This window comes from Oncorhynchus masou, chromosome 7, assembly GCF_036934945.1.
Source record: "Oncorhynchus masou masou isolate Uvic2021 chromosome 7, UVic_Omas_1.1, whole genome shotgun sequence".
In the NCBI taxonomy this organism is placed as follows: domain Eukaryota; kingdom Metazoa; phylum Chordata; class Actinopteri; order Salmoniformes; family Salmonidae; genus Oncorhynchus; species Oncorhynchus masou.
In genome coordinates this window covers 27,036,775-27,063,307 of record NC_088218.1, presented here as the reverse complement: position 1 = coordinate 27,063,307, position 26,533 = coordinate 27,036,775, and the positions used below count along the sequence as shown (strand labels likewise).

At 42.9% G+C, this 26,533-nt stretch overlaps 2 protein-coding genes and 1 pseudogene across 7 annotated transcripts; all 3 read left to right on the top strand.

The window, feature by feature from the left end:
* LOC135543612 (ATP-binding cassette sub-family B member 6-like) overlaps window positions 1-7,037 on the top strand; it is a 35,953-nt pseudogene extending 28,916 nt beyond the window's left edge.
* Window positions 7,038-7,134: 97 nt separating this feature from the next.
* On the top strand, window positions 7,135-16,565 carry LOC135543611 (protein CNPPD1-like). The gene is made up of 8 exons (XM_064971015.1): window positions 7,135-7,326; window positions 7,846-7,948; window positions 8,052-8,133; window positions 8,213-8,333; window positions 9,109-9,237; window positions 12,539-12,600; window positions 13,332-13,449; window positions 14,290-16,565. The coding sequence occupies exons 1-8, from the start codon at window positions 7,264-7,266 to the stop codon at window positions 14,938-14,940; spliced, it is 1,329 nt and encodes a 442-aa protein (XP_064827087.1). The 5' UTR covers window positions 7,135-7,263; the 3' UTR covers window positions 14,941-16,565.
* A 4,259-nt stretch (window positions 16,566-20,824) lies between these two features.
* On the top strand, window positions 20,825-26,200 carry LOC135543610 (5'-AMP-activated protein kinase subunit gamma-1-like). 6 transcript variants are annotated; one of them, XR_010456229.1, is made up of 13 exons: window positions 20,825-20,960; window positions 21,214-21,262; window positions 21,532-21,632; window positions 22,092-22,173; window positions 22,347-22,405; window positions 22,839-22,884; window positions 23,003-23,057; window positions 23,320-23,446; window positions 23,593-23,758; window positions 23,902-23,939; window positions 24,077-24,223; window positions 24,889-25,080; window positions 25,972-26,058. XR_010456229.1 is itself a non-coding variant. In XM_064971010.1 (13 exons), exons 1-13 carry the CDS (start codon window positions 20,937-20,939, stop codon window positions 26,069-26,071), a joined length of 1,089 nt encoding a protein of 362 aa, XP_064827082.1. In that variant the 5' UTR covers window positions 20,825-20,936; the 3' UTR covers window positions 26,072-26,200. The 6 variants fall into 6 exon arrangements, 4 of the variants coding, with proteins under 4 accessions (XP_064827082.1, XP_064827086.1, XP_064827084.1 ...); XR_010456228.1 differs by having other exon boundaries at window positions 23,581-23,758; XM_064971010.1 differs by having other exon boundaries at window positions 21,214-21,253; window positions 23,581-23,758; window positions 24,889-24,982; window positions 25,974-26,200.
* Window positions 26,201-26,533: the final 333 nt, after the last annotated feature.

The following is a 26,533-nucleotide window of genomic DNA, read 5'->3' as shown; positions in this document are numbered from 1 at the left end:
AGTATCAAAAGTAAATGTAATTGCTAAAATATACTTACGTATCAAAAGTACAAGTATAAATCGTTTCAAATTCCATATATTAAGCAAAGCAGACAGCACCATTTTCTGTATGGATAGCCAGGGGCACACTCCAACACTCAGACCTTATTTACAAAAGATGCATTTATGTTTAGTGAGTCCGCCAGGCCAGAGGCAGTAGGGATGACCACGTGTTCTCTTGTTAAGTGTGTGATTTTGACAATTTTCCTGTCTTGCTAAGCATTCACAATGTAACGAGTACTTTTGGTTGTCAGGGAAAATGTATGGAGTAAAAAGTACAATATTTTCTTTAGGACTGTGTCGTGATGTAAAAGTTGTCAAAAATATAAATAGTAAAGTACAGATACTCTAAAAAACGACATACGTAGTACTTTAAAGTATTTTTACTTAAGTACTTTGTACCACTGGATACCACCTTTCCAACAAGTCAGTTGGTCACATTTCTGCCCTGCTAGAGCTGCTCCTGTAAACTGTAAGTGCTGTTTTTGTGAAGTGGAAACGTCTAGGCGCAACAATGGCTCAGCCGCGAAGTGGTTAGACCACACAAGCTCACAGAACGGGACTGCCATGAAAGCGCGTAGCGCGTAAAAATTGTCTGTCCTCGGTTGCATCACGCATTACTGAGTTCCGAACAGCCTCTGGAAGCAACGTCAGTACAATAACTGTTCGTTGAGAGCTTCATGAATGGGATCCATGGCTGAACAGCTGCACACAAAGCCTAAGATCACCATGCGCAATGCCAAGCGTCAGCTGGAGTAGTGTAAAGCCCACCGCCTATGGCCTCTAGAGCAGTGGAAACACGTTCTCTGAAATGATGAATCACGCTTCACCATCTGGCGGAGGAGGAATAACAGTCTGGGGCTGTTTTTCATGGTTCGGGTTTTGCCCCTAAGTTTCAGTGACAGGAAATCTTAACATTACAATGACATTGTAGACGATTCTGTTCTTCCAACTTTGTGACAGCAGTTTGGGGAAGGCCCTTTCCTGTTTCAGCATAGCAATGCCCCCTTGCACAAACTGAGGTCCATACAGAAATGCTTTGTCGATCATTGTGGAAGAACTTGACTGGCCTACACAGAGCCTTGACCTCAACCCCACCAAACACCTTTGGGATGAATTGGAAAGCCAACTGCGAGACGGGCTTCATTGCCCAACATCAGTGCCGACCTCACTAATGCTTTTGTGGCTGAATGGAAGCAGGTCCCCGCAGTAATGTTCCAACATCTAGTGGAAAGCCTTCCAAGAAGAGTAGAGGCTGTTATCGCCTCTTCAAATTAATGCCCATGATTTTGGAATGAGATGTTCAATGAGCAGGTGTCCACATACCATTGACCATGTTGGGTATCTCGTTTTATTTTTTTAACGTTTTTTTCTAAATAGGCGTTGTTGCGCAATTAAAGCTCAATACACTGCATTTCAAACAGTCAGGAATAATGTAATGAATTATTTAATCAAATTAGTTTAACCTCCTTTTTGTTGTTGCAATAATCACTGATCTGGCTTTCAAGTTTGTCTATAAAAATGCCCTTTCGTAACCAGAACCATGAAAAATGCGCATCCACTAATAATGACCAACTTCTTAAAGCAGGCGTTATGGAAAATTAGCACAGATCTCATAAACAATCTCTCAAGCACAAGCCTATGTGCTAGTGAGTACCTGTATCAATTTTCTTTCTAACAACGTAGAACAGTTGAACTGTTATGGACACACCTTCCTGCTTCCAACTGCTTGAAAAACATAGCCTGTTCACTTTGTTTAGATATTGAAATCAAAGCGGCCTAACTTGATGAGAAGATGCTTATTTCTCAGAATGAGAACGAGTTGCCAATTCATTATATAATTGCATATTTTTTATTCTCATTGCACATTTCTAAAACACAGAATAGACCTCTAGCACATACGTCTGTGGCTAAAATGCTGCTAGCGGTACAAACTGAGCATTCATTTTCCATACTCTCGTTTTAGTAGGGCCTGCTCTGTTCTACATTTTGGGAGTTGAGACATAAAAAGGGTGTCGTTAAAAAGGTTAAGTTCTCATGTATTACAATAAAATGTCTACGTTTTTCTGTGTCCATATTACCGCTTCTGTTGGACCAAAACTTCAAATGCAAAGAGCAAGTTTATCTTTTGTATTTTGTTGTTGTGAGTGGAAGCGGAGAGGGACTTGCTGTCTGTGGAAAGGTGCACACAACACAGAAGGAGTGAAGGAGACGAGACCAAAAAGACAGAAGAACACTCATAAAAAACGGAAATAAATAAATAACCTTGATTCTTACGATACAGGCATTTTGGAACATTGTGCCACAACATACATTTGAATTAATTTGATATATCACCCAGTCCTAGTAAGAGTTTGGGTGTTAACCCCGGTGTCCTGGCTAAATTCCCAATTTGGCCCTCATCATGGCAATTTAATCATCCCCAGCTTCCAATTGGCCCATTCTTGCCCCCCTCCTCTGCCTTGTAACTATTCCCGAGATCCTTGCTGTAAATGAGAATGTGTTCTCAGTCAATTTACCGGGTAAGGGTTAAATATGCCTTGTCCTGGACCCCAAAAAATGTTTCAATAAAGATTCTACATTAAGTCCAGGACTAGGTTTAATCTGTGTCTGGGAAACCAGCGCTATATGCTGCCATTATAGTTCTGGCTGTACTTTTTAAAAACATTTTACCCCTTTTTCCTCCCCAATTTCGTGGTATCCAATTGTTAGTAGCTACTATCTTGTCTCATCGCTACAACTCCCGTACGGGCTCGGGAGAGACGAAGGTTGAAAGTCATGCGTCCTCCGATACACAACCCAACCAAGCCGCACTGCTTCTTAACACAGCGCGCATCCAACCCGGAAGCCAGCCGCACCAATGTGTCGGAGAAAACACCGTGCACCTGGCAACCTTGGTTAGCGTGCACTGCGCCCGGCCCGCCACAGGAGTTGCTGGTGCGCGATGAGACAAGGATATCCCTACCGGCCAAGCCCTCCCTAACCCGGACGATGCTAGGCCAATTGTGCGTCGCCCCACGGACCTCCCGGAGTCTCTGGTGGCACAGCTGGCGCTGCAGTACAGCGCCCTTAACCACTGCGCCACCCGGGAGGCCCAGTTCTGGCTGTACTTAACCTGCAGTTGGCTTATGGGTGTCAATGTTGTTGTTTTAAGGGTTTGCATAGGTGTTTTGTATTTACCAACCACATTTGCTGAAGCATTTTGACATGCACATCTACATTTCCTGAAACACACAGTAGCTCCCAGGTGCATTGTTACTGTATGAGGTGAGTGACATTTGTCTGTGTTTTCTCTGTCTGTCCCCCTCCCAGGATATGACACCCAGGTGGGTGAGAGGGGTCTGAAGCTGAGCGGGGGAGAAGCAGAGGGTGGCTATCGCCCGGACCATCCTCAAGGCCCCTCAGATCATCCTGCTGGATGAGGTAAACTTTCAGGAAGGTTCACCAGTAGGCTCAATGACCCTGTTCAAGGTGTAGGGTGATGATTGCCTGAGACACTGATCTTGGGTCAGTTTAGCATTTGTATTATTGTTTTTTTGCTAAGTTTAGGATTGGGGAGGGAAAGCTGGTCCTAGACCTTTACCTAGAAGAAACGTCACCCCGGAGCGTTCAAATACTTTAAAAACACACACTTTCTCCCTCTTCTCCTTGAAGTTATTGCTGAGCTTACACAAAATGATAGGTGAAATCAACAGCTCTATCACTTAGCTTTCACCAGTCCAGTCATGTCAGATCAGATAGAGAAAAGAGAGGAAGCATTCTTAATGTATTTGATGAGGGCCAATGTTTGCCCCCACACCACTGATCCTCCTGTCATATTGTGTTACAGTGGATTAATACAAGTTCACTGAACTTGAATATTTTAGTCATGTAATTTATCTCATAAAGTTTTCCCTCTGCACAGGCCACATCTGCTCTAGACACACAGACGGAGCGCAACATTCAGGCTTCGCTCATCAAAGTGTGCTCCAATCGGACCACCATCGTCGTGGCTCACAGGTAAGAGATTGGTCTCAGGTGGACAAAAATGCATGTATAGAGGGAACCCATACATTAGGATCAGTGGAGGCTGCTGAGGGGAGGATGGCTCATAATAATGGCTGGAACGCAGCGAATGGAATGCCGTCAAACACATGGAAACCATGTGTTTTGATGTATTGGATACTATTCCACTCCAGCCATTACCACAAGCCCATCCTCCCCAATTAAGGTGCAACCAACCTTCTGGGATTAGGACACACACATTTCTCCCCTTTAATGCTGAGTTTGTATGGTTTGGATCAGTGTGGTCTGTCGTCTGATTATGAATTGTCTGTCTTCAGGTTGTCGACCATCATCGGTGCCGACCAGATTCTTGTTCTAAGTGACGGTCAGATAGCAGAGCGAGGACGGTGAGGGAATGGTTGAAAGAGTGATTGTTCTATGTCTGCACACTCCACAAGCCTATTCCAATCAAAATATTGTTTTATGCTCTTCAAGAAACCAACATCTAAAGAATGGAACAGACCAATGTTTATGATGCTATAGTCACACTGTAGTCTTATTCTCAAAACCATACAGTGCCCATGTGGGATCATCTTGGCATAGTACATGATGATGACTTTAATGGTGATTGTGTGTCCCCATTGTAACTACATATTCTCCACTTTCTCCCTCCCAGGCATGATGAGCTGCTGGCTAAGGGAGGGTTGTACTGTGACATGTGGATGAAGCAGCAACATGCCCAGGACTCAGACTCAGCCTCTGACACAGAAGCCAAAGACAGGAAGTCTGAGAATCTACAGCCCCCATCAGTCACTGCAGGCCACAGGAGCCACTGAGTATAGAGTGAGAGGTTCAAGTATATGTAGACATTGTGAGGAGACGGACGAGGGACGCAGGGAGAGGATTAGATACCTCAAAAGGCTGTTTTGTCTGCACTTTTTTAAGGTATCTGTCCATTGAGGTTAATTCGGTTATGAGTGAAGTTAAGCCCCACCCCAACCCTCTCTGCATGTTACGGGCAAGTCTAGGGGCCAAATGTCCCCTCCCCTTCCAAAATGTGAAAGATGCCAACACCTGCAAAATCATGATTTCTCCAAATGATCAGTGGCAAAAATCTGTGCACCTCGCTGTTGTCGCATCCCACAGTCTGTTGACATACACTACGATACCAGTTCTGTTACATGCGTCTGTCCACGAGAGATTAGTGCCTAATGAACACGACCAGGACTCTGCATAATCCGTCCTCTTGAAGTGACAGCAAGTCCAAAGTAGACTAATACCTACCCTTAAGCGCAGGTATAGGCAGTTTGGCACAGTGTCTCACAAAACTTTGAATTGTTGACTAATGTTTAGGGGTAGAGAAAAGTATTTGTTTTATTTACAGCATCTACAGGTTCATTGTAAATTATATATATATATATATATTTTTATTTTTTTACTACACCCACTTTTTAGCTTATGAGACGGATCATTTTTGTTCACTACTATACAAGCAATAGACTTACATTATACTTAATAGACAAATGAAGTGATTCAGACCGATGTGAATGGTTAACAAAAAAATCTGTTTCACTCTAATTGTTTTTTGTCTTAGTACAAAGGTATGCGTACAAGAACTTCAAAATCTAATTTCGGTTATTAGTAAAACAGATATTTAGTCTGTATTTGGTCCGTTTAGCATCGAAACTGCATCAGTTTTACTCCAATTAGACTTGGGCATTATCATGTACTGTACAGTCTAGGTGTTGACTGATACATGGAAAATTAGCTGACTGTAACTTTTATTTGTCACCAATGGTGATCAATAACAACTACTGGCAGTATATTAAAGAGAACAGAGTCGATGGAAAAGGAAACCTTTATCTTTGAATGAACTCAGAATTCTCAAACCTTTCTATGCTGCTACCCATTTTGCGTAAAGAACTACTGTTAGGGTATCTTTATTTTAATGGAAGAAATTAGTTATTTGAATTTGTAAATATCTATGCCTTGCATTCCCAAGGCAGTGTGGAGTTTGTCAATATCTGTTGATAATAATCACATTCCATTTACAGTATGTATTGTCAAATTTTGTTTCATTTATTTAAAAAAAAAGGGCCATAAGGGAAGATCTATCCATTTAACTGAACTTGAGTTATTTGAGAGAGAATGGGGACTTTATATCTACGTGAAGTCCCTAGAGTTACGAGTTTGGGGTTGAATTGGAAACTGCATTAATCAAGGGAACGTGAAAATGGACTTTATATCTACGTGAAGTCCCTAGAGTTATGAGTTTGGGGTTGAATTGGAAACTGTCTGCATTAATCAAGGGAACGTGAAAATGGACTTTATATCTACGTGAAGTCCCTAGAGTTATGAGTTTGGGGTTGAATTGGAAACTGTCTGCATTAATCAAGGGAACGTGAAAATGGACATACTTACCATCCATATATTGCACAGCAGACTACATCATAAAAAGTTATTTCAGACTGAAATAAATAGATGAATCCCAAATGCATTTGTGACTACAGAAGTAATACCAAAGAGCTAGAGTGGTTTTGCTAGCAAATCATTGCTCTACCACTACAGCAGTCAATCATTTGTAGGTGCGCAAACTGGTGCAGTCAAATAATTTACACTAATGCCCATGAGTTTAAATGTTCTGTGTCAATGAGTGACATTGACACCACAGGAGGTTGGTGACACCTTAATTGGGGATAACGGGCTTGTGATAATGGCTGGAGTGGAATAGTATCAAATACATCAAACTATTGGTTTCCATGTGTTTGATGCCATTCCATTTGTGCCATTCCAGAAATGCAACAATTTTGTTCTGATAACTGCTTTGACACAATGTTAAACTCTTTTGTATGTGATTTGGGGGCATAGTTTGTTTTGTAGTGTGGTCTTTGCCTTTGTCACACTTCCAATGTGTGTGGCATCAGGCTATGCCTGGATGTCAAATGCATAAATGGTTTGTTTTTTCTTTGTGTATATGTTAATAAATGGTATAATTAAAGATATATTATGACGAAGTGGGCTCTGTTTTTACTAATTTACCATATTGCTAGATTTATATTATTAGACAACATTTTGTAGCCATTTCGTACATTGCATAACTGTTCCCGCCCTCCTGTCTTGTCAGCCATCACGACGGGGGTTACTGCTGTGCTAGCTAGCCTGAGTAAAACCAGGCGCCGTTTTATAGCTTTTCAGCTAGATTTTCTCTTTCTTCTATTTGGCTAATGTTGGATAGACATCATGGATTTCAACGAATTGTTTAGTGAACGAACATTACAATTTTCTGACTTTCAGGAGTTTACGGTAAGTTGGCCTGTCAAGGCGAGTGACTCTAGCTGAGTTGGCTGGTTTAGGTAGTGAAATATGACAGCAAACGGGTTGACGTGAGTTTTATACATATTTGGTAATAATCGCATTTTAAATAGGTATACACGTGTTGTATGCCTGTCTTACAATTTAACATCAAAACACGGCCAAGTTAACGTTTAACGTTACATATTGTACAGTATTGTACTAGCTCACGCGGTAACGTAGCTAACCAGCCTGCTAACGTTAGCTACATGTGAATGTGGTTGTTCTGGACTTAGCTTCAACTTCATGACTTGTCACCTAACGTTAACTGTTACCTCTTAAAACGGTAGCCAGCAAACCCAATGGGATAACCGAATATAAGAGTTTGTGGGATAGCTAGTGAGCTAGCTAACTTATTCCAACCGTGTTGACATGACTTGCTTATGTAAAGTTAGCTAGCTAACGTTATTTCAGTTTCGTTTTTGTAATGAAATTAGGCCCTTCGTTCAATGCACTGATCTGCCTTCACAGTTTCTTCCTGGACATCAGAAACTGTCTGAGAGAGTGCGGAAGCGATTGTACTATGGCCTGGACCAAGACGGCTCTCTAGATAACCTTTCCTGTCCTGTTACAGGTTAGCTATTCTGTCTGTTAGGTTGTGTCCTGTCCATGTGTGACTTGTTTATTATGTTGTGAATTTGAATGATTGATTCATATGTTCTGAATATGATTTCTAGATATTGCTGTGGAACTCCTTCAGAAATCTGCCCCTAGCCCAATTCGAAAACTGCACAAGAAATATGCTGCTCATGTCGCGAGGTATGTTGTCAGTGAATGTTGACACTTGTTATCGTTTTTGGGCATCTAATGGACTTAATATAGTTGGTTTGTTTTTCAGGGAGGCGTGCATCTCTCCGTGTGCCATGATGCTGGCCCTGGTCTACATCGAAAGGCTACGACACAGGAACCCCGAATACCTGCAAAAGATCTCCTCCTCTGACCTCTTCCTTATCTCCATGGTATGTGGGCCAAAGGTTGGATGCATCTCAAATGGCACCCTATTCCCTTTGTAGTGTACTGCTTATTGTCAGACCAAAGACCTGCATTTCACTGTTAGTCTGCACCTGTTGTTTAAGAAGTATGTGACAATATTTATTTGATTGATTGGAATAGGGTGCCATTTGGAACTCGCAGGTTGTCTCGTTAGAATTCGGCAAAGGCTAATAGGCCTATGTGATAAGCATTAGGCCATCTGACCAGAATTATGCAATAGCCATGTGGGTGACTGAAAAGCACATGTCTTCTCACCAGAATTAGGTCGTAGCGATGTCTGTGAAACACTAGTCGTCTCGCCAGAATTAAGCCATGGCTATGCACGTGATGGGCACAGAACAGCTTGTTATGAAAATGGGCATCTATAATTGCTGGGCATGTAGGGCCCAGACCCATATACTACACCTAATTCTTGTTCAATTTAGAATTTCCCGCAGCCACCCTCAATGTGCTTTTTAGACCAGGAGTAGGCTTAAGTGTGTGTCTGGAAAATGTTTTCAAATCAAATCACATTTTATTCGTCACAAACTGTTTACAGCAGATATAAAAGATGCAACAAAATGCTGATGTGATAGCTTCTTCAACAATGCAGGACATCAGTCAACAACAATAGTCACGTCAAAAGTAATAAGATGGAATCTCCTGTGTAGTATGTGTGAGGAGAAAGATGCAAACACATCTAGCTTTCTATGACTTATGGACTGATCTTAACCTCCTAATCCTGTTTCGCCTTTCCTACAGATGGTTGCCAGCAAATATTTGTACGACGAAGGGGAGGATGAGGAGGTGTTCAATGACGAGTGGGGGGCTGCTGGGAAACTGGACGTCCAGACTGTCAACACTCTGGAAATGAATTTCCTCGACGCTATTGTAAGTTATACGTAGTATTTCATTACCAGCCTCAGAAATTGCTACCCAAATGAATGCTTCACAGAGTTCAAGTAAGACGCGCTCAACATACACACAGGCTCAGAAACGCGTGGTCCCACTCAGAGCCATATATTTAATAGTGGTGCGTGGGTCAACCGTTCCCGTCTGCAATGAATGTCTGGGGACCGAAGCTAACCAGCTAAAATAGAAAATGCGCTGTAGGCTACAGTCAGAGACGGCAGAACGATTTTTTGACAGAAGGTGCATGATTTTTTTTATTGCCTGACTTCGGTATGTTTCTGCTTATAATTACTGACATTTTGGTCGGCTTTTTTAGTCACCTTGTCTATAATTAGATACATGCAGCTTCCCTTCCGTCATTATGTTTCCCTAGAAGACAAAATAAACCCTTGCTCACCAGAATATCATAAATCGATAGAATGAATGCTTCAATCTAGTTGACATTGGTCGTCTCTGCTTCTTTCACGGAGCAAAGACGTTCAGGAACCGGGAGAAAATGCAATAACAAAAAAGGAAATATTTTCTGTGTAAATTTCCAAATGGCATCAGGTGGACTTGTTGTAAGGAAATCGAAAGCTGTGTAAACAATCCAACGGGTTTTTGAAAATATTTCAGTTGGGCTTGGATGCATATTTTATGTGGTTGAAATACTATCAGCTTTTATGATGCTGATAAAGATAGCACCTCTACAGATGGTATCTAACTGCGCATTTGCTTTTTCTCAAGATGCTGAAAGAAAGAAATCATATTTCTCCACTCCTCTTTGAGTCTAAATATTTCCTACATTTGGTGTATCATTTTACTGCAATAAATGCTAAGTTCCGCATGGGGTTAATATTAAGGCTTTGTGAGAGGTTATAGACCTGAAGTCAGTGTCCAGATTTCAGTATCCATTTAACCTATCTGAACAGTGGGCTACAGTTCCCTTGAAGTGTCATATGCCTATTTAAAGTATAGCGCCTCACAATCATCACACATAACATAGCCGACACTGTTATCATCCTCTTTTACCACTTTACCAAATCTTTCCCAAACATTACTTTTCTTGCCCTGCCTTTTCTTTATTTTCAACTCTCCATTTCGGAGCTTTTCTCTTATTGTCCTTTTTGCTTCAGTGGATCGCCATGAACTTTTTTCTGTTCGGCCCGTTCCCAAAAGCATTTTACAATAGGGGTGTAGGCTGTTTGGCGCGTGAATATGAAAAATGGCAAGAACTTTGAAAGTTTCTTCAAGTACAGTTGCAAAAACCATCAAGTGCTATGATGAAACTGGCTCTCATGAGGGCCACCACTTGAAAGGAAGACCCAGAGTCACCTCTGCTGCAGAGGATAAGTTCATTAGTTACCAGCCTCAGAAATTGCTACCCAAATAAATGCTTCACAGAGTTCAAGTAACAGACGCGCTCAACATCATCTGTTCAGAGGAGACTAAGTGAATCAGTTCTTCATGGTCGAATTGCTGCAAAGAAACCACTACTAAAGGACACCAATAAGAAAAGAAGAAGAGACTTGCTTGGGCCAAGAAACATGTGCAATGAACATTAGACTGGTGGAGATCTGTCCTTTGGTCTGGTGAGTCCAAATTTGAGATGTTTTGTTGTTGACCTCCGGGTCTTTGTGAGAAGTAGTGTAGGTGAACGGATGATCTCTGCATGTGTGATTCCCACCCTGAAGCATGGAGGTGTGATGGTGTGGGGATGCTTTGCTGGTGACACTGTCAATGATTTATTTAGAATTCAAGGCACACTTAACCAGCATGGCTACTACAGCATTCTGCAGCGATACGCCATCCCATCTGGTTTGCGCTTAGTAGGACTAGTCAAGGGACAATGACCCAAAACACACCTCTGGGCTGTGTAAGGGTTATTTGACCAAGAAGGAGAGTGATGGAGTGCTGCCTCAGATGACCTGTCCTCCACAATCCCCCAACCTCAACCCAATTGAGATGGTTTGGGATGAGTTGGACCGCAGAGTGAAGGAAAAGCAGCCAACAAGTACTCAGCAAACAGTATGTGTGAACTCCTTCAAGACTGTTGGAAAAGCATTCCTCATGAAGCTGGTTGAGAGAGTGTATAAGAGTGTGCAAAGCTGTCATCAAGGCGAAGGGTGGCTACTTTGAAGAATCTCAATTATAAATATATTTTGGTTTCTGCACGATTCCATATGTGTTGTTTGATGTCTTCACTATTATTCTACAATGTCAAAAATAGTGCAAATAAAGAAAACAAAACTTGGAATGAGTAGTTGTGTCCAAACTTTTGAATGGAACTGTATATTCCATGATACTTGACACATGCAGGGCTTGACATTAACCTGTCAGTCACAAGGATGTGACTGAGAATATTGTTTGACCTAAAAAACACTTTACAAAACTTAAATGTAATGTAATGTAAAAAATACGTCATTATTCCCATACCATTATTACAGAGAATCAGACAAATTATACTACCCTCTGCCTATTGGCTACTTAGCTTATTCAAGCCGGTCTCAATATAGAACACTGTCCCTTTTTAAGACAAAAAAAAAAGCTTTTTACCCAACACTTTATGTGCAATCTGTCCCCCATTGCTGACTAGAAATTGTCTATAACTGGGCTAGTGTGGGCAAATGTGCACAGGTCGCTACATGTAGCTCTTGCTTTGATCTCAAAACAAGAGCATATACTCACAACCAGTCATGCTGTAAACACAGTCCAGTTCAAAGTAAATTGCACCAATCCATGACAATGGTCTATTTGCATATAGGCCTACTGAAGCTCTGATTGGTTATGGCGCACCGGTCTGTGTAGAGTACGGCCTGAGTCGTGCCTGTCAATGCAATGGTATCCTACTCTGATCCTTTCTGTCTACTACAAAATCTCATGCATAGATCGTTTTGCATACTAAGTGTTGCGTAGTTTTTTTTGTTGGTTTGTTGCATTGAAAGTGGCTAATGTGTTGATTTGATCACAATTCCCACAGTAAAGGGAAACGTTAATAGTGTTAACTTACGGGTAAAACTGTAGAAAGTTGATTAAATTCATTCTCGTGCTTCTCTGCGCAGGCTGGTATTTATTCTACTTGACAGTCCCGGGGGAACTGCAGCTTAGAGGGAACATTGCTAGCACACACCTGTCATCCACACAATATTTCATGACCCTAAACCCACCCGCCCGTGGTTATAACCATGGGGACTGCAGGTTGTGTCAACCCGCGCATCACTAATATTTAAATCCCATTGTACTGTATTTGTATGGCCATATAATATGCAATCTGACAGCTGCTCTCACTTCTGTGTTTTAGGAGTGGAGCCTCTTCACTGAGCCAGGGGACTACTTTGGCATACTGAATCAACTAGAAACCAGGTTTGTGATTGATGTCATTCACGTAGATCGTTTTTCATGCTAGTGCAGGTTTCCCCATGGGTGATTTAAAAAAATAAATATATATTTTTCCAATGTATTGTTGGACATTACTTTTAATGTAAAAACACCAGCAAATCATTTCCAAGTGATTTTAATTCTGGAACTCTGTTCCAAAGTATTCCTATGCATAATAGAGAGATACAGTATATGTGATCGTATACAAATCTGTGCAAGATTTGAAATTATTGTTTTAGTCAAATATATCTGTTTGGCCTTCTTGTAGTCAATTTGCAGTCTACAAAATATTTGTATTTATGTTCCGACCCCCTAACCATCAGCTCAAGAAAAAATCAGCCTGTGTGTCGGGGTGGGCGGATGTGACTCCTAATCCATTAGAAACACAAGAAGCTATGAAAGGTTCGGAATGTCACAGAGACTTCTATTTTTGTAAGCCCCATGACTTTTCAGGGAATAACTAAATTAGTAGTGTCAAGTTCTTGTGATAATTTGGCTGGTAGATCTGATACAGTCCACACTCAATGCAAACAGAGAGATGGACCTAGAACAGAGTCTGGCTACGCGCAAGTTCAAACAAAGAGTTGGTCATGTGTGTCACATGAGCGTAGTAACATGAGCGTAGCCAGACACTGTTCTAGGTCCATCTCTCTCTCTCTGTTTGCATTGAGTGTGGACTGTGTGTGTGTATTAACTCTGGCCTGTTGTGACTCCAGTATTGCAGAGAACCAGGGGATGAAGCGAGGCTGGTTCACCTACACTGACCTCTGTGTGCTTCTGGAGCAGGCGGCGTGGCGACAAGCACTGACGGCCATCTACCTGCACTTTGCCAAGGTGAGGAGGGTTAGAGGGCAGTGGGGTCCACAGTGCACTGAAGGACTGAGTTGTGGGTAATCCTCAGTATGGGCACACCGTAGCAGAACATTTTGAAATGGACAATAGCATTTCTTATTTGACATGTTCAGGTAGTATGTTTTCTCCTGTTTTGTGCCGAATGGACACAACAATAGTCTCAGAAATGCCCCTGAAATTAACATGTCAATGTCATGGAAATTCTTACGCAGGGACACTCAAAGTCAAGCTTAAATGAATCATTGTTTATTGTCAGCGTGCTGGAGAGGTTTCAACAAACTCAATACATCATAGTGAATTTCTGTTAGGAGCTCTGCTGTGGCAGCCCTAGCAGTTGTCTTATATACTGCTATACACAGACAAGTTATATTTGCATGATTTAGCATAATTAATTCATCATTACAGTTTTGTTTAATTTGTGACTGATCAATATTGGGTCATACATGTGACAGACCAATACCTCACGAGGCTTCTTCTCTCTAAGCTGAGACCTTGAAACTGAAGTATCTTTCTTTCTCATAACAAGGTCTGAGCGTACTGCCAAATTGTAGATACTGATAAGTGAGGTTTTGTTAAATCAGTCACTTACATGAACACAAAAATTGGTTATTAGAACAGCACATGAATGAACACAGAAATGAGTTATAAGAAAAGCACAAGTATAACATTTCCATCACATCAATTTCTGAAAACTGGTCGTTGTAGAAACCCACAAACTGTGTTGATTGAAAGAAGCAACACTTTTGAAAGTAGTTAGTTTGGGAGGAAAGGAAAAACACACTGAAAGAAATCCACTAAATCCACATCCTCACCTCTCTCTAGGTGACCTGCATGCTGGGGCTGGTGTATCTGACCAGTGTTGCGGGCCTTATCGCCACCAGCCTCCCCAGGAGCAACCAGCCCCTGTCCCCAGTCAGCCAAGTCCACCTGCCTAGCTCCAGCCTCTCTCCACCACCACCACTAGGCCTGCTCCCAGTCCCAGAGACCCCAAGTCCAGCATCCGACCTCCCTCGCTGTTGCGTCTTGGGCAACGACAGTCACAAACGCAGACCTGGCACTCTCCACACCCACGACAACCACGGTTCGCCAACCACCTCCCAGACCTCTATACTGTGTCTATGGGGCTCTCTCCTCACTTCCCTAAGCCACACTGACCCACACCCCCAGCCTGACACTGAACCAGCCTTGTCCGCCTCCTCTCTGCACTACCCCGGCTGCCCAGTTACAGTGGGGAGCCTCCCTCCTGGCTCCATCCAGTGCGGCCCATCGAACACCTCTGCTCCACTACTTGAGCCTGGAACCCCTGGTCACCCCGCAGCACCATGGCTGGCCCCTACCCCCCTCCTCTACGGTGCCATCCCGATGCTCCTGGACTCCCGTCTGACTGGCATGGCAACCCTCCGTGTCGGACACTGCTGCCCACAGTTCATGCTGCCCATCGAGAAAGCCCAATCTCTCCTCATGCCCAGCTAGACACAGACGGACAAAACAAGCCACTATCGTTACCCTGCAATGACTATGACGCCGGACACCAAATTAAACCAACCGATTTTTCAGAATGCGTCCGTTGCAGTGAAAGGATTGATTTTGTTTTGTATGTGCATTTTTTTGTTGCATATACTGTCTACATTTGAGATAAGGCCCCCTAAAGGTGAGTAGCACATTTTGTACAGTGGTTTGCCAGCTGAATTGGTGTAAATAAGTGAGATGAACTCATAACAGCATGAGATCTGAGTTCTGTGCTCAGACCCTCGTATCTTTTCTAACATATCTTTTTCAAAGGAGGTTGGATCACATCGCTTTACAATGGGTGTTTCCAAAGTCAAAGAGGTGTTTGAGGTCTAGAAGGTGTGTACATGGCAAACTAATCTTTCTTGTTTGGTTTAAAAAAGACACAAAAATATGTCTACGCATGGCTACCATACCCACACAGCGTTTGTTACTACCTAGTCTTTGGCCTGGGTACCAGATTTGTTTGTGTCATCATTCCACTCGCACTCCATGTTTGGCATGACAAAGTGGCATGCTGGAAGAAACAGACTGGTACCCAGGCTACCTACTCTTTACCAATGCTTGAAAATGGGGGCTTGTGGGAGTTGGGCTAAGTCAAGTTTTTAGTTGGAAGAGTTAAGTTTTGATGCGACATCATAGCTATTTGAGAATGTGTTGAGAAAGTAAGTTGTCTCCACAAAAGCAAGGCTGCTTTCTAAGTCAGTACTGTACTGTAGCGCTTTAAGAAGGGAGGCAATTTAGCCTGGTCCCAGATCTGTTTGTGCTCTTGCCAACTCTATTTCTGTCCTTGTCAAGCCAAACATTGCATGACAATGAGTGAGAAGCAGTTGGATTGATGGCACAAACAGACTTGCACTCAAGCTAGAGACAACTAGCTAGTCTACAGTTGATTTGCCATGGAGTTTTTTGGTCATTATTCTCTCATTTACTGTAGTTGTTATTTTAAAAAATGTCAACATATTTTTGCACAGATGGCTACTGGTCCCTGCACTGAACAATAGTAGAGATGTAATGCTTATTTATTCCAGTGAAAAAACAGTAAACATTCAATTCATATCTCGGTTTGGCTGCCCCTCAAGTCGTGTTCATTAGGGCACATCATAGCGAAATGCTTTACACCACTTCGCAATAGTAAACGAAAATAAAAGTTTCTTATTGGACAAGGTCAGTGAGCCCCCCCCCTTTTTGGGGACATTTGTTTCATTTCCTGCCTACTGAACATGACCCTAAACTCAGATAGCACTGGGGGACAGATGGAACTCTAACTTTATTTTACCATGATAGAATGCAGTGGCTATCTCTAATTTCATGTTTGTACAACATAATGCCACGCAACTGAAATAGGTCATAACCAGTTTATTGTTTTGATGTTTTTTTAAATAAGAGTTTTGAATATGATTGAAAATGTATCTAATGAATGCTATTTTCATCCAATTACCCTTTTCATGGAAACAGTTGTATTGTGTAAAACATCACTTTTTTTAAGTAGAAATGTCTTTTTTAATTTATGCAATTAATTAGTATCCCTCTTTAACATACCAATTTGGTTGGGGAGACCTGACAACATTAAAAACCACTCAATCACTCGTCTTCTCCAATTTGTCTTCTCCACCCGCTCAAAATTGGAACATATCTTCTTTCTCCATAGATTTACTTGAATGGGGATGTAAATTCTAGTAATACTATTTCAGTCTCTCATCCCTGAAAAACCATTGGCTCTTCTCATATTGTTCTACTCAAGATAGAAGGTTCTTGCTAGGGAATTTGATATTTGTACATATGACTTGGTTTTACATTGACACCTTTCTTACAAAGTCAGGAGGCACTGTGGTCCCTAGGACATGAACTCATGAAGTTTGGCTTTCATTGAATTGCTGAAAACATCTAAATAAAACATTTTTCAAATCAGACTTAGATTTTAAGCACAATATCCTTACATTTTGTAAACAATGTGTAGAAATCTGTAAAAAAATAATAATAATAAAATGCTTGACTCTTAACCAAATCTTTTTCATTTGTCATTTATGCCTGTATTGCTGTTCACATGGTCCACTGACATACAGTATGTAATGTGAGTTGTCAACATTGAGTTATTAATCTCACAATCTGGGCACGCACACACACCCTAGAAAGCAATATGCCATTTGAGCTGACATCTAAGAACTGCAGTCACACAGGCACTGATCTACATGTGTGGTGTCAAGCAAGCATTAACCTGGTCACAGATTTGTTTGGGCTGTCTTGCCAATTCACATGGTCTTTATCAAGATGACACAAACAGATCCGGGACCAGGCTAAGGCACTGTCACCTAAGCCACCATCTTTGGAATCTCAATTGAACTTCTTAAATTCCCCATCTTTGTCTCCTCAAGCTGCATTGGAGCAGAATATATGGGGTTCCTGTTCTGTGGGCCGTATTCACAAAGAGTCTCAGCGTAGGATTGCTAATCAAGGATCAGGTTACCTCTGTCATCTAAAAGCTAAGTGAAGGACCCTGGGACTAAACACCACCCTCTGCAACTGGATCCTGTACTTCCTGATGGGCCGCCCTCAGGTGGTAAGGGTAGGTAACAACATCCTCCACGCTGATCCTCAACACGGGGGCCCCTCAGGTGCGTCCTCAGTCCCATCCTGTACTCCCTGTTCACTCACAATTGCATGACCAGGCATGACTCCAACACCATCATCAAGTTTGTCAATGACACAATAGTGGTAGGCCTGATCACCGACAACGATGAGACAGCCAAAGGGGAGGAGGTCAGAGACATGGCTGTGTAGTGCCAGGATAACAACCTCTTCCCTCAACATGATCAAGACAAAGGAGATGATTGTGGACTACAGGATAAGGATGACCGAGCACGCACCATTCGCATCGACTGGGCTGCAGTGGAGCAGGTTGAGAGATTCAAGTTCCTTGGTGTCCACATTACCAACAAGCTATCATAGTCCCAAACACACCAAGACTGTTATGAAGATGGCATGACAAAGCCTATTCCCCCTCAGGAGACTGAAAAGATTTGGCATGGGTCCTCAGATCCTCGTAAGGTTCTACAGCTGCACCATCAAGAGCATGGTTGCATCACTGCCTGGTATGGCAACTGCTCGGCCTCCGACCGCAAGGCACTACAGAGAGTAGTGCGTACAGTCCAGTACATCACTGGGGCCAAGCTTCCTGCCATCCAGGACCTCTATACCAGGCGGTGTCGGAGGAAGGACCTAAAAATTGTCAATGACTCCAGCCACCCTAGTCATAGACTGTTCTCTCTGCTACCACACGGCAAGCGGTACCGGAGTGCCAAATCTAGGTCTAAAAGGCTTCTAAACAGCTTCTACCCCCACACCATAAGACTCCTGAACAGCTAATCAAAGGGCTAACCAGACCCCTCTTTTATGTTGCTGCTACTGTTTATTATCTATGCATAGTCACTTTAACTCTACCTACATGTACAAAAACTCAGCAAAAAAAGAAAGGTACCTTTTTCAGGACCCTGTCTTTCAAAGTTAATTTGTAAAAATCCAAATAACTTCACAGATCTTCATTGTAAAGGGTTTAAATACTGTTTTCCATGCTTGTTCAATGAACCATAAACAATTAATGAACATGCACCCGTGGAACGGTCGTTAAGACACGAACAGCTTACAGATGGTAGGCAATTAAGGTCACAGTTATGAAAACATAGGCCTCTTCAGTGTCCTTTCTACTGACTGAAAAACACCAAAAGAAAGATGCCCAGGGTCCCTTCTCATCTGTGTGAACGTGCCTCAGGCATGCTGCAAGGAGGCACGAGGACTGCAGATGTGTCCAGGGCAATAAATTGCAATGTCCGTACTGTGAGACACCTGAGACTGCGCTACATGGAGACAGGACGGACAGCTGATCGTCCTCGCAGTGGCAGACCACATGTAACAACACCTGCACAGGATCGGTACATCCGAACATCACACCTGCAGGACAGGTACAGGATGGCAACAACAACTGCCCGAGTTACACCAGGAACACACAATCCCTCCATCAGGGCTCAGACTGTCCGCAATAGGCTGAGAGAATGGACTGAGGGCTTGCAGGCCTGTTGTAAGACAGGTCCTCACCAGACATCACCGGCAACAACGTCGCCTATGGGCACAAACCCACCGTCGTTGGACCAGACAGGACTGGCAAAAAGTGCTCTACACTGACGAGTCAGGATTTTGTCTCACCAGGGGTGATGGTCGGATTTGCATTTATTGTTGAAGGAATGAGCGTTACACCAAGGCCTCTACTCTGGAGCGGGATACATTTGGAGGTGGAGGGTCCGTCATGGTCTGGGGCGGTGTGTCACAGCATCATCGGACTGAGCTTGTTGTCATTGCAGGCAATCTCAACGCTGTGCGTTACAGGGAAGACATCCTCCTCCCTCATGTGGTACCCTTCCTGCAGGCTCATCCTGACATGACCCTCCAGTATAACAATGCCTCCAGCCATACTGCTCGTTGTGTGCGTGATTTCCTGCAAGACAGGAATGTCAGTGTTCTGCCATGGCCAGCGAAGAGCCCGGATTTCAATCACATTGAGCACGTCTGGGACCTGTTGGATCAGAGTGCGAGGGCTCGGGCCATTCTCCCCAGATATGTCCGGGAACTTGCAGGTGCCTTGATGGAAGAGTGGGGTAACATCTCACAGCAAGAACTGGCAAATCTGGTGCAGTCCATGAGGAGGAGGTGCACTGCAGTACATAATGCAGCTGGTGGCCACACCAGATACTGACTTACTTTTGATTTTGACCCCCCCTTTGTTCAGGGACATTATTTTTCAATTTCTGTTAGTCACATGTCTGTGGAACTTGTTCAGTTTATGTCTCAGTTGTTGAATCTTGTCATGTTCATACAAATATTTACACATCTTAAGTTTGCTGAAAATAAACACAGTTGACAGTGAGAGGACAATTATTTTTAGGCTGAGTTTATTACCTCAATTACCTCGACTAACCGGTGCCCCCGCACATTGACTATGTAACGGTACCCCCTGTATATGGCCTCGCTATTGTTATTTTACTGCTACTGTTGAATTATTTGTTACTTTTATTTTAAATTTTTTACTTAACCTTTATTTTTCTTAACCTCTTATAGTATTGTTGGTTAAGGGCTTGTAAGTAAGCATTTCACTGTAAGGTTGTGTTTGGCGCATGTGACAAACACAATTTGATTTGATTTTAAAAGGCTCAACTTTATCCTAGATCAGCACTCCTACTCTGAGACTCTTTGTAAATATGAGCCCCAATCTTCTCCAATGTGTTTTGAGAGGAGAGAGGACATGAGGAATCGAGGCAACGCAATTCAAATGCAATCTACCGAGCAACAACTCTGCATAACATAGTGTGCTTCACCTCGTTTCCTGTTATTGCTGCCCTCCTCAAGCTCGTGCAAATAACAATGAACAACACAATGCCAATGGGAACAGGAAGCCATTTACAGCTGAATCAAAACGGTCAACATAGTTACACCCATCACCAGTCATAGCAAGCCTTTCAAAACACTGCAGCACCTCTCCATTGCATTCAACTTCAGCACATATCCATATTACAACACAACACGTCCTTTGGACTGCTGTTCCTCGTGTCGTCCTACGGTGCCAAGTCTGCGTGAGCATTTCTGACACTGCTTCTGTGCAAAATATCAGATCAGTTACATTGCCAGGCAAAATGTTTTCACAACCCAGGAACCACATCAACAACATGATGTAATGCTCCTCAAATCCACACAGAAACTATGCAGAATATGTCAGAGAGGAATGTACCCACCCCTTTTCTGCCTGCGCCTCACCCCAGACCCCACCCCCATCCCCTTGGCCCTCTGCATACCACTTGAGACTCCTGCTCCTAATATAGACCCAACTGGTTTGTGGGACAGGCAGGGGGAGAGGAGCCTGCATGTAGCAGGATCTAGCGTTTATTGTTGGGTGAGTTGTGCCCAAATCTTTCATGGAGAAAATACTTATCAGGCAGGTAAGTCATGGTACACGAGTTGGCCAGATTTGTGTTTGAGAAGTGTGTGTAGGACTGAAACATTTAGGACTACAAGGAATAAAGCTGGAGTAAAAAAAAAAAGTTGGTTGGATTGTAAACTGTTTTTGGTTTAGAGCTTAGTTCAACTCGATCCCGAATGTTTTCCCTTCGAGCTTCATTCCAGCAGTGATTTTAGAGCACATTTATCAAGGTGTTATAGAGTGTTGTTGGTGTTCTTTTTCTGTTGGTCTAGATCATGTTTCAAGAGATGCGTGAAGAATTGAAGAATTCTGGTAACTTGGGTAACCTTCAGTGTTTGTGTGTGTGAATGTACATTTGTGTGTCTGTTTCATGGAATGAGGTGTATAGGGGATCTATAACTGTGTGTGTGTGTGTGTGTGTGTGTGTGTGTGTGTGTGTGTGTGTGTGTGTGTGTGTGTGTGTGTGTGTGTGTGTGTGTGTGTGTGTGTGTGTGTGTGTGTGTGTGTGTCTGTGTCTGTGTCTGTGTATCTGTGTATCTGTGTGTGTGTGTGTGTAACTTTGTACCCACTTCACTTACCCATAACTTCAGAGGCTGATGCTGAGATGTACATGAAGTTCATGAAAAGTCATTGCTGCTATGAGGCCATTCCAACCAGCTGTAAACTGGTCATATTTGACACAACACTACAAGTAAGAGTCCAGGGTCCTGTAACCCACTTGTATGTTGGAACTGAACAATACAAAATCATTTGGGGGCCAAATCAAGAGTCCTGTATCAGTGTTCAGTAGGGCACATCGTAGCAAAACGTCTCACAACAGGTTACAGGAAACTAAAATCTGTGATCTTATTTGGCAAATTCACATAGTGCCTCCCCGTTTCAGAACATACTCTTCCTGCTGAACTCAGCCCAGATATTCTCCCTCCACTTCCCAAGGGAAAGGTCATGGTCCCTTTTGGTATGACATTTCAAGTCAGAGTTCCTCTCTCCTGTAACTACAGCTACAGTCAGTTATAGTGGTTTTCCTTTGTCCCTGCAGCAATAATTAATGTGCAACCTCACTCCTTCTTCCCTAAAACATACTCACTACTAAGACCGGTGTTAACTGGTTGTGTTAACTGGTTGTGTTAAAAAAATCCTATGTTTGCAGGTGAAGAAAGCCTTTTTCGCTCTTGTAGCGAACGGCTTGAGAGCTGCACCTCTCTGGGATAGCAAAACACAGAGGTTTGTGGGTAAGTGAAGAGATTAGGGGGTGCTCTCTTGCTACTTGCTTATGGCAACGCAATTTCCTGAATGATTGCAAGCTTGGGCTGGTTTTGACGGTAGTGTGATATGAAGACTAGACACTAGAGCGTATCCATGCCAATAGTGATAAGAGCTCTCTCTCTCTATATTATCCTCACAGGTATGCTGACTATAACAGATTTCATCAACATTCTCCATCGTTACTACAGGTCCCCATTGGTGCGTATCTGAACCAAATGCAAGTCAATATCCCAGTCATAAGCATGTTTCACATTTCATGTCCAAGTCATCCCAATGTGTCTGAAATGGATTGTGTAGCTCAATAAACATCCTTAAAGATGATTTGGACATTTAACATGCAAAATGCTAATAACGGGGATATTGACCTGCATTGATTTTTGGACAAAAATTCTTAAAAGTTAGCCTTTGGTGACAGTGGCCAGGTTAGCAAAACCAAAGCATGGATTGCTGTCTTACCTTGTCCATACATTTCTTACATGGTAAGGAAACCATTTCGTAATTTGGGTGGACTATCCCTTTAAGCCTAGTCTTGGCCTATGAAGCATGTTCAATGGAGACAAGATCATGTTTGTGTGAATAACACAGAAATCATTAATCATAATTTGTCCAATATGTTTCCCCCCTCCCACAGGTTCAAATGAACGAGCTGGAGAGGCATCAAATTGGAACATGGCGAGGTGATTCATTCAAGTAAATAAGCTAGAGAAAGCAAATGATACAGTGTTCTATGTCTATGGTATATACGTACATGTCTTTCTGTGACTTTCCATTCTGTTTATTTCTCTCTCTCTGCAGATGTGTACCTGCAATACTCCAACCACTGTCTTCACAGTATCGCTCCAGACGCCAGGTGAATCTACGCAGCTCTCAGTCAAACCAACTCCTGTCACCTGGCTTTGCCTGAGTTGTTACTTTTTACTGATAACTTTTTAAAATGAGTAACAGACTAAGGAAATTGAGGCTGGGATTCAGTCAATTACAGGCAGTGTTCTGGGTTGTGTTCAGTACGGCACACTAGCAAAACGTTTTGCAACATGAGGTGTGGATGTTGGTTGTGTTCTCCAGGGTTAGACACTATAGGCCTACTCAGTCTCCCCTCTTCTCCTTTGCAGCCTCTTCGACGCCATCTATTCCCTACTGAGGTATAAGATCCACAGATTGCCGGTTATCGATCCCGTGTCCGGAAATGTCTTACACATTCTAACGCACAAGCGAATCCTCAAGTTTCTCCATATATTTGTAAGACAACATGACTTGAAGAAGATGTCTTTGTGTTTATGCTCATATCATAAGGTCATCCATTTCAAACAGTGGTGTTGTGAACTGTATGTGTTGCTTTTACAATCCTTGTGTTCCTTTTTTAAAATTAAAAGTACTCTACACAGAAAGACACAGTCCCTAAACCCTGCTTCATGCAGAAGACGATCCAGGACGTTGGGATCGGGACATTCCGGAACATTGCCACGGTCCAGCAGACGGCCTCAGTCTACGATGCCCTGTCTGTGTTTGTAGAGAGGAGGGTCTCCGCACTGCCCGTAGTAAACGAGCAAGGTGGGTTAACCTCATCTCTAGTTCAAAGTCGAACACTGACTAGTACAGTATGTGTATGTCCTTACGTAGGTGCCATTCAAAAATAACGTTTGACTTGTAAGATGTAGGTAGGCTATGTATCTCACTGTCCTTTGTACACCAAGGCAAGGTGGTGGCTCTCTACTCCAGATTTGATGTGATTGTAAGTGCCCCAAAGCTGCCCGTTACAGTTTAATTCACTTGAAAACAATACAAAATAAAGCCCTTCACATCTTTGTTGGTGCATTGTGTACATTTTTATTGTTCTCTCCACTCCTCTTCTCTTCTTCTCTGAGACAGAATCTGGCTGCCCAGAAGACATACAACAACCTGAACATGTCCATGCAGGAGGCCATCCGACGGCGCTGCTGTTTCATTGAGGGCGTCATCAAGTGCCTCCCCGACGAGACCCTGGAGACCGTCATTGATCGCATAATTAAGGCTGAGGTTAGTGTCCCACTCTGCTCCCACCAGGGTTGTATTCATAAGGCTCCAAATGGAAGAAAACGGGCTGCAACAGGGAGGGACTACTTGAACGTGTCCAATTAGAAACACTTGTTATTTTTGCTACGGTGTGCACTACTGAATATGACCAAGGTCATGTCCTCTATCACAGTGGCCCTCTCTCTCCACTCCACCAACCAGTTTGTTTAAAAAAAACATCAAAGTAATGGGTGCTGATATGCTGCAACATTTAGCTCTATTAGCCCACACAATGAAATATAGAGTTATGGCCACTAGTATTTAAATATATTTGAATGCATTAGCTGTAGACTATCAGCATTAGCCCTCTGCTTACTGCTCTACTCTACTTAATTACTAGTAAGTCCTTGTTGTGTAACCATGACCAACCCTTTCCCACCACACACTCCCATCCTGTCCCCATTCTGCACCAATTCTCTCCCCATTCTACCCCATCCTGCCCCCATCCACTCTCTATCCTCTCCCCATACTGCCCTCATCCTGTCCCCATCCTGTCCCCATCCTGCCCCATTCCTCTCTCCATCCTGTCCCCATCTTACCCCCATCCTGCCCCATTCCTCTCTCCATCCTCTCCTCACCCCTTTTACTCCTCATCCTGTCCCCATCGTGTCCCCATCCTTTCCCCTCAGGTCCATCGGCTGGTCCTGGTGGACAAAGAGGACGTGTGCAGGGGGATCATCTCTCTCTCTGACCTGCTCCAGGCCATGGTGTTAAGCCCGGCAGGTATTGATGCCCTTTTAGCCTCTTAGCACCTGTGGGAGTCAGGCCCCCTTGCCCTACCTCCATCTTCCACCGCCTCTAGCCCCACCTTCCTGGCCCAGGTATGTCCACCCTTTTTCTCTCCTCTCTCCAATCCCCCCAGCTCACTGACTGGCTGTCCGACACACTTCTTTGACCCGCCCACAACAGCTGCTGCTGCTATACGTTGCACCCTGTTTCTCTGAGCTTCAGCCACATATCAACCCCCCACCACGTACCCTGAAGCACCAACATGCAAGTGGGCACACATGCACATGCGCAGACACACACACACACTTTATCTGCAAAGGGTGATTATGATGACCTCTGACCTATCGTTCCCTGCTTGCCTGATGCATGGGAAGCAGTATAAATCCAATGACTTTCAAAAGGACTGGAATCTTGAAGATTCCAAGCTTTTGTGGTTGACAGTCTATGGACTAGCTGCAGCTAAAAGGCCAAGTTCCAGTATGGCACTAGAGGAATTTGATGATGTATCTGCATAAAGATTTGATGATATCTGATTTGATCTGCGTGCCAAATGGCACCCTATTCCCTATAGTGTACTACTTTTGACCAGTGTCCATATGACTCAGGTGAAAAATTAATAAATAGCTTGGCTTGTGCAAGCCGAAACGGTTCATCTCCTGTTTCTGTAGCGTGAGGCAGCTTGATGTACAAGTACAGCCCCTGGATAGGACACTAGTCTGTCTCAGGTCAGTAGTTCATTATATATAGGTAATAGGTTGCCATTTGGGATGCAACCATGTTGTTGTTAATTTGCATCTCTCAGATTGGTTTGTGTCTACGGCAAGAATCTGTAAGAATCTGTATGGAGCTTATCTATTTATGCTGATATAATAAGAACACACTTTGATGCACACAACCTTTTTTTTATCATATGCTTTGGTTACAATCATTCCAATCTTTGATAATATTGCATTTCCATTATTGTGTTTTTTTTTATTTTCCAGAGATTTCAAGCAAATCAAACTGAGATCACTAGAGGACAATGTGAAGTCCATGGTGGATGAAAAGGGAGACCGTTTTCAAAATGTCAACATACTGTTGTAGAGAGCAACAATCAGCTGTATCAGTTGAGTTCAATAAATCACAATAGTCGTTAGTTACATTTGATCAAATTGACGATATAAGTGTGTTACTTTGTGTTGCGCTGAATTTGTGCTGTATTAAACATGTTCAAATCAATTTGACTTGTTTTTTTTATAATGGACTTGCACAATGGATTTCACTGTTTTATGTAAGCTTTTCAGAGAAACAAGTGGAGATATAAATATAAATGGTATTTTACGTAAGAATGGATATTACTATCCAATTTATCCAGCAGATGTCAGTAAATAGCTATTGTTTTCGCAAAACCAAACGCAGTAAACAAGGAAGCACGTGACATGCTGAGCCAGTAAACTGGGTTTCCACTAGATAGCACACCTATAAAGTCTTAATTTGCTAGATCGTAAGAATTCATGAAAACGACATTTTAGATTTTTGGTCTTAATTGAAGGTGAGGCATAATAT

Bases quoted from the DNA above. Each gene is read 5' to 3' on its own strand.
- LOC135543611 (XM_064971015.1), top strand. From the start codon at position 7,264: ATGGATTTCAACGAATTGTTTAGTGAACGAACATTACAATTTTCTGAC. The intron at 12,601-13,331 runs GTTTGTGATTGA...TTGTGACTCCAG, and splicing joins CTGAATCAACTAGAAACCAG to TATTGCAGAGAACCAGGGGA. The intron at 13,450-14,289 runs GTGAGGAGGGTT...ACCTCTCTCTAG, and splicing joins TCTACCTGCACTTTGCCAAG to GTGACCTGCATGCTGGGGCT.
- LOC135543610 (XM_064971010.1), top strand. From the start codon at position 20,937: ATGGAGAAAATACTTATCAGGCAG. The intron at 21,254-21,531 runs GTAACTTGGGTA...CCATAACTTCAG, and splicing joins TGAAGAATTGAAGAATTCTG to AGGCTGATGCTGAGATGTAC. The intron at 24,983-25,973 runs GTATTGATGCCC...TATTTTCCAGAG, and splicing joins CATGGTGTTAAGCCCGGCAG to ATTTCAAGCAAATCAAACTG.